The 8,102-nt window shown below is 43.4% G+C and overlaps 1 protein-coding gene across 1 annotated transcript in view; it reads right to left on the bottom strand.

The window, feature by feature from the left end:
- Positions 1-8,102, bottom strand: part of EIF2S3 (eukaryotic translation initiation factor 2 subunit gamma) — a 1,527,509-nt gene that overhangs the window by 1,282,274 nt on the left and 237,133 nt on the right. Inside the window, exon 3 of the mRNA XM_044071831.1 lies at positions 1,149-1,276. Coding sequence (XP_043927766.1) covers positions 1,149-1,276 — 128 coding nt within the window. The remainder of the gene's footprint in view (positions 1-1,148; positions 1,277-8,102) is intronic.

Genomic DNA, 8,102 nt, shown 5'->3' with positions numbered 1-8,102 from the left:
CCGCCAAAAATAAAGGGGGGCCCCCCCTTTGGCCCCCCGGGGGGGGAGGCAGGACAACCCATATGTGATGACTGCAGATGCATCCTTGAAGGACATCTTGCTAAATGAAACTCAAATGCTCTCAATTGAAAAAAAAAAAAAAAAAGTATTTTATTTCAGTAATATGTTGACACTTTTGTAAACTGCTTTCTCAGAATATGCATTATATAGTCAGTAGGAAAACATTTTTAAGACTCACTACAGCCTATTCAATGACACTTATTCAGAGGGCTCTCAAAATTATCCCCCCCTTTTTTCCCCAGGTCTTCCATTTAACGTGAGTGGAACTGTACGCTGTCAAAATGCAACAGAGGCAACTTAATCTCACAAGCACTGTATTATGGGACACAACTTTCCAAGAAGAAGAAAAAACAAAACAAAAAAACTTGAAGATTCTGCCCCCAGGAGGGTATTCAAGGGTAAAAAGAATATATAAATATAATTAGTAATAAGTACTTATTTTGCTAAAGGCAAGTTTAAATATTGTGACAAAAGATGAAAATTTTTTTTTAATTTTTTGCATGTAGTGGTCCATTAATACCTACAGCCATTCCAACTTGATAACTACTTGTTGAGACATACATCCTAGCCAAGGACTAAACCATACCCAGGAACATTGTGTGTGTGTGTATATATACACGTGTACACATAAATGTGTGTTTATACCTATGTATATGCTATATATACATACACACGCATGTGCAGTCACATGAGGATTAAAATAAACTCATTAATCCAAGACTGTAGCAAACTAAAGTACTAGCCTATTTAGGATGGCCTTCTTATTTATAAACACATACGCACAAAATAATAAAAAAAATCCCTTAATCTCAATGCAAATCACCACAACTATCTTCTACTGAAAATGCATCTAGATTAGAAAGTAACTGTCACCCCACATCACTGCAACCTTATGACTACTAACTCAGGAAATCTCACCACACAGGGGGGAGGGCTCCAACTACACTCTATGCCAATTTCAACCATGCATTCGTACACTTAACTGACATGCACATCACACTCATTTCATACCCGTCTTACACATGCGTATCAGTTTATTTAGAAATTAAACTGAACCAAAAAGTAAGGGAGAGAAAACATTTACTAACCTTGGCATTGGCATAGCCCAGCTTGATTGTGATATTTCTCTCGAGTTCATTTTTAAATCTGACAGTATGTACACCAGAAATAGCTTTTACTACTGTTGACTTTCCATGGGCTACATGGCCAATCGTTCCTAGAATTACAAAAATGTGTTTATTGCACTCCAGGAGGAAATTAAAGTTCAAACATAACTCAATTCCAGAACAAGACATGGACTGTAGCTCAGAAAAAAAGCATTATAAGAAAAAAAATTACAGCCATCTAAGTTGAACTTGGAGAGGTTTACATGATCACCGCTGCAGCAGCCTTAGCTAAACGGGTAAGATCATAGTTACCTATATTTGGCAAGTGGAAGGAGAGGGGTCCAGAAGCATCTGGAGAATGGTCCATCTAGACTTAGAGAATGAATCCAGCTTATAGTGCTTTGTAAAAAGTATGTACAGAGAAGTAGCAGCTTCTAGAATACTTCTAGAATCCAGCCCTTTCCAAAAAGCCACAGAAGATGCAAAGGTACTTGAAGAATGGGCCTGGACCCTGCCAGGAATATTTCTGTCATGGTAACTAAAAACAAAAGTTTATACCCTTAGACAACCAGTTGGAAATGGTCTGTTTTGATACCTGTTCTCCATTCTTGCCTTAAGAAATAAACAATTGAACTGATGAGCTGAAAGATTTAGCTCCATCAATATATTACCAGAGTTGTCTGTGGACATCCAAGGTATGAGGTATCCATGCTCCCCTCATGTTTAGGTTCAGGGAAGAAAACAGAGATGGACAATTTGACAAAGTAAAACTGGATATTACTTTAGGCATAAAAAGGAGGATTACTTCTTAAAGAAACCATGTCCTTGTGGAAAATGAGGTAGGGTTGACTCACCACAACAGCTTGCAACTCAGATACCCTTTCCTGCAGTGATCAAAGCTATCAATAAAACTGTTTTCCAAGTTAAGAACCTCAAGTCCAGACAGACTAGCTGGTTCAAAATGGAGCAAGTGTTAATTTCACCAACATAAAATTAAGACCCCAAGGAGGTGTCATCGGCTTACTTGGAGAACCCTTATACAAAACCACTTTCAAAAACATTTTGACATGCGACTGCCTTGAAAGAGGAAGATCCATGGGGAGACATGCTAAAATAATGGCCGATAAAGAGAATAGTAACGCAGACAAATAGAGAGACCTGAGAACAACTAGCCCTGAATGGGTGCTGTTTATTTTATTGGCACCAACTAGAAAACCTTTTCCATTTGCTAACATACGATTTTCTAGTAGCAAACTTCCTTGCCTCCATTAGTATCTGCTGCATGTCCTCAGAAAACAGGTGCCTAAAAGGAATTAAGATCCTATCATCCAGGCAGTCAACTAAAGATAAAGTACAGTTTTGTACCTACCATAAATGTAGATGTTAGAGTGTCTTCACTGCTGCAGTCATTACACTTGGGTTATCCTGCCATCAGGCGGTCTTGCAGTCAAGCCAGAGTTCCAAAGTCTTGGTCCGGCGTCAGTTGCTGTCACCTCCTCCCTGACGTCAGTGTGTCAGGGGTATACAAGCAGCAGCAGACGTCATTTTCTTCAGTTTTTCTTGCCCCAGATGTCAGGTGCCCCCAAAAAGATAGGCAATACATATTGCTTACAAAACATACAAGATAAAAACAAAACCTTCAGTAACCAGCAAATACACCACATAGGTAGTATAGTGTAGAAAGTTATAGATAAGCCCCAGCTAAGAAAGAGGGGATGGCAGGTGGGTAACCAGGACTGCAGCAGAGAAGACATTAACATCTACATTTATGGTAGGTACAAAAAGTACAGTTTTGTACCTACCATAAATGTAGATGTTTGAGTGTATACCCTACTGCAATCATCACACTTGGGTTATCCTGTCGTCAGGCGTTCCCGCAGTCGGCCTGAATGCCAAAGTCTTGGCCTGGCGTCAGTTGCTGTCGCTTCTTCCCTGACGTCAGTGCGACAGGGGTATACAAGAGGCAGCCGACGCCATTTTCTTCAGTTTTTCTTGCCCCAGATGTCAGGTGCCCCCCCAAAAGATGGTCAGTAGATAGTACCAATAATAAAAGCTTAGCACAAACATAACATCCGTCCAGCTATAAGCAAATACACCACAAAGGTTGTATCAGACTTTAAGGTATTGAAAGGCTTTAGTTAGGTCAGAGGGGATGGAGGGAGGGTAACCTGGACTGCAGCAGGGTATACACTCAAACATCTACATTTATGGTAGGTACAAAACTGTACTATGCTCATCGTGTTACCCTGCTGCAGTCATCGCACTTGGGTAGAATCCCAAAGCTAAGGATGGGAGGTGGAGTCAAACAGGGTTAGAGGAGGCTAGAAGGCCCTGCAAAACTGCAGTGACGAAGCCAGCTCTAGTCTTAGAGTAAAGTGGCAAGTGATAGTGTTTGGTGAAGGTGTGTACTGAACTGAAGTTGCAGCTTCCAGAATATCCTTGGTTGGCACCCCCCTGAGGAAGGCTGTAGATGTAGCTGCTGCCCTGGTGGAGTGGGGCCTTATGCTAGCAGGAACTGGTTTTCCATGATGGGTGTAGCAAAAGCGTATGCAATGTCCTATCCATTTGGAAATGGTCTGTTTTGAGATGGCCTTTCCTTGTGATGCTGTAGCATAGGATACAAAAAGTTGGTCAGATTTTCTGAAAGCCTTAGTTTTATCCAAGTAGTAACGTAGTTGCCTGTGAATGTCCAAGGAATGCAGGAGTCTCTCCTTTGTTCTGTGGATTTGGAAAGAAGGTGGGTAAGTGGATGGTTTGATTTAGAGCCACACTGGATACCACCTTTGGCATAAAGGAGGGGTTAGTTTGTAGAGAGAGACTGTCTTGATGAAAAATGAAGAAAGGCTCTACTGCCATTAGTGCCTGTAGCTCCGAGACTCTTCTGGCTGAAGTAATTTGCTAGCAGCAGGGCAGTCTTTCATGATATAAACTTTAAGTCAGCTGAAAAAGCTGGCTCATAAGGTGGCAGCGCAAGTTTTTCCAGAACAAAATTTAGGTCCCAAGTTGGTGTTGGCGCTCTCCTGGGAGGCCTAATGTTTTTTGCCACTCTGAGATACTGCCTTAGAAGTGGATGTGAAAATAAGGGAGGATCCATGTTGTAGTGAGCTGAAATAGCCGAGGCGTGGATTTTAATAGATGAAAAAGTAAGTCCTTTGTGTAACATCTCAGTTAAATATTGTAGAATCTGAGGCATGTCCGGCTGAAGGGTATTTTGGCCTTTAGCTTGGTTCCAGGCGCAAAATCTTTTCCATTTGTCTGAGTAGGCTTTCCTGGTGCTGGGCCTCCTGGCCTCCAGAATGACATCCATAACATCTTGTGAAAGAGTGGCTTGCTGGCTGCTTAGGTGATTTGCCATGCAGCCAAATTTAAGGTTTTGAACTGGCTGTGTAGAACCTGACTGCCTTGCTGTGCGAGTAGAGGAGGAATTTGTGGTAAAATCCACGGTAGGCCCTGGGCCATGTTCCTTAGTACTGGGTACCAGTGCTGGCGTGGCCAGTCCGGGGCAAGGAGTATCATTCGAGGTCTCTCCATCCTGACTTTCAGGAGCACCTTTGTGAGAAGGGGCAATGGAGGAAAGGCATATACTGTCAGCATTTTCCAACTGAAAGAGTGCATCCACTTTCCAAGCTTGATGGTGAAATGTCCTTGTGCAAAATTTTGAAAGCTGATAGACCTGTTTGCCAACCCCCAAAACTATGTCTGGGCGCCCACATTTTTGATCCATCATTGCAAATACTTGTGGATCCAGGTTCCACTCGTGGGGATCCATAATATTTCTGCTTAGGTCGTCTGTCAAGGTGTTTTTTAGCTTGTAATTGAACTTGGTAAGCCAGTGGTGTGTTCCACAAGGTCATTGCTTGCCTGCATAGAGGGTAAGAGTGTGTACCGCATTGTTTGTTTATGTACCACATTACTGTGGTGTTGTCTGTCCTTATTATAAGCTGTCCTGGATGCAAGAGGTCCTTGAAGGCTGGTCGGAGCATTCTGTACAGCTAGCATTTATTTTTGATTGATGTGCAGATTCCTTTGATCTGCAGTCCATATGCCTTGAACGCACCGTCCTGCCATGTGTGCCCCCCAGGCATAGTCCGATGCATCTGTTGTCATAGTTTGCCTGGCTGGGGGTAAGGTGAAAGGCTGACCCTTGTTGAGGTGACATGCCTTTGACCGCCATAGAAACTCCTGTTGAAGGCAGGGAATGAGAGGTATCATTGTTTCCAAGCTGTGGCTGTGTTGAGTCCATACGCTTTTCAGGTACCATTGTAATTTCCTCATATGCAGTTTTGCAAAGGGTATTAGTAGTATGCAAGATGCCATGAAGCCCAAGGCCTGCAGAATTTTTCTTGCAGGGAGTTTGGTCTTTGCTGCCATTATTTTGGAGTTAGTTGTAGTTTGTCTGGCGTCAGATAAGCCATCTGGGCCGTTGTATTCAAGCTGGCACCCAGGAATATCATATTTTGCGAGGGCACTAGTCTTGATTTCTTTTCGTTTACTGTGTACCCTAGGCAACTTAGAAAGTGTTTTACAAAAGTCAGATGTTGTAAGAGAATGTTCTTGCTTTCTGCTTGGATGAGGCAGTCTTCCAGGTATGGGTATATTTGAATTCCTCTGTCTGCAGTATGCAATTACTGGTGCCAGGCATTTTGTGAAGACCCTGGGTGCAGTAGATAAGCCAAAGGGCAGTGCAGAGAATTGGTAATGGGTTGAACCTGCAATGAAACGGTGGTATCTTCTGCAATTTTGTCTGATAGGGACATGCAGGTATGCCTCCTTGAGGTCCAACGTTACTAGCCAAGCTTTCTTGCCCAACATGGGAAGAAGCTGCTGTAGTGTTAACATCTTGAATTTGGGTACTTGCAAGAAGGTGTTTAGAATTGAAAGGTCCAGAATGGGTCTCCGAGCATTGTCCTTTCTGTGGACTAGAAAGAGCCTGGAGTAAAATCCTTGGCCTTGGCCTTGCTCCTGTGTAGGCACCAGTTGAATGGCTCTCATGTCCATGAGAGCTGTAATTTGTTTTTGTGCCTCTGCACATTGATTTTGTGGCAAGTTTGGCATTCCTTTTACCCTTGGCAAGGTGTGGAAATGGAATCTGTATCCGTGTGAGATAATGTCTAGGACCCATTTGTCCTTTGTGACGATGCGCCAGTTGTCTATAAAAAAAAAAAGCTAATTTTCCTCCCAAGGGAGATGTCAAGAGATTTTTGCTTGGCAGTTTGAGGTTTAAGTCATTGTGTTTGTCTTCTAGTAGTTTGGGACCTGTCGTCTCCTCCCTTCTGTGTTGCAGTGCCCCATGGGCAAGGTTTGTAAGGGATTTGTGCTTGTCCTCTGCCCCTTGGGCATCTGTATTTAACCCTCTGTGGTCTGTCAGAAGCTGGAAAGGACCAATTTTTTGCTGTCCAATTTCTGCTGAAGCGTGGGGGTTGTACCTGTAAGAAATCTTTGACCGTCTGCATAGATTTTGCCTTATCCTCTATTTTCTTTAAAACCTCTTCTGCTTTAACCCCAAATAAGACATCCTGCTGTAAGGGTGCATCTAGTAACTTTGCTTTAACATGATCAGGCAGAATTTGTTCCTTTAACCAAGCATGCCTACGTATAACAGACCCAGTAACAGCTGCTCTACAGGAAGCTTCCAAGGAATCAAATCCACATTGTAAAGTATGTTTGCCCACCTGTTCAGCTGAATGCAATAGATCCTGCATTTCTTTGAATTCAGACTGTTGAGGGTGCATGCTCATCTTTTGTTTTATTTGAGACATTAGGAATTGCTGGTATTTCAGCATGTGAAATTGACAATTTAGTGCTCTCATAGCTAGAGTAGCGGAGGTGTAAACCTTCTTCCCTCACCTATCTAGTGCTCTGGAGTCCTTTTCAGAGGGTTCAGGATTTTTAGCCATAGAAGCCTTAGCCCCTTTGGGACCCTGGGAGATTGTCTCTGGGTCAGCAACAGGGCTTTTGTAAAGGAATTTGTGCGAGTCAGGCACTCTATAATATCTATCTGGTTTGGCTGGAGCAGGAGGCAGAGAATCTGGATTTAGACTAGCCTCTAAGTAAACATCATCCACAATGTCTAAAACTGGAGGGATAGCAAGTGATCTGTGCTGGGGGAGTAAAAAACTCTCGGAGCCTTTTCTTTGAGTGGGACTAGTCCTGACCTTCCCATTGGAAATGTTCCCTCACGGTATGTAAGGTTCCCCAAGAGAGTAGTCTTTAGGGGGAGAAGCTGAGGGAATGGAATCTTCAGCATCAGAATCTTAATAAGGGGGAAAGGAGTAATCCTGTTCCTCAGAGGAGCCTGAGGAAATAGACACATGATCAGAGGAGGCATAATCCTCCACATGTCTAGGCCTTTTGTCTTGGGGGGAGGGGGGGGTTTGGGAACCCCTGATTAAAGAAATCAAATCTTCAGCCCTTTTAAGCATCTGTTTCTTAGGCATGGGGCCTTGAACTGGAGACTGATGTGCAGTCTTTTTTGGTTTTAGAGGAGTCTTAAGCTTAACATAAGATTTTATGGTGAGAGTAGTCAGTCTGAAGACACCTTCTGTAACCGAAGGTGTTTCCGCAGCACCGGCTTCTCCTTCTGCAATGTTGTCGGTAGGGCCTAAAGAAAATGGCTACATCGGCCTAGAACACTCTGCTCGAGAATCCGTAGCGGTCTGGGGTTCCAATTCCGCGGTAGTCAGGGGCTGCGTAGACACCTCACTGAAAACCGGAGAACTGGCGACCAGTCCAGCAGAGACCTCAGAGTCTGGCTTGGATCTAGGCTGCCTGTCTTTATCTTTGCGTTTTTTATGTACGCCGGTAGTCGGTTGCTCCAACTGCATAGTGTAATTAAATTTCCTACCGAAGTAGTGTCATGCGAAATCAAAGCGTCGCTTTATAGTTCGCTTACTGAACCCAGCACAAAACCGACAACCAGTGACGTCGTGGTCTGGG

Source organism: Protopterus annectens, chromosome 5.part0, assembly GCF_019279795.1.
Source record: "Protopterus annectens isolate FY-2018-M chromosome 5.part0, PAN1.0, whole genome shotgun sequence".
NCBI lineage: Eukaryota > Metazoa > Chordata > Ceratodontiformes > Protopteridae > Protopterus > Protopterus annectens.
Note: the sequence above shows the minus strand (reverse complement) of the source record. Positions and strands in the feature narration are given on the sequence as shown.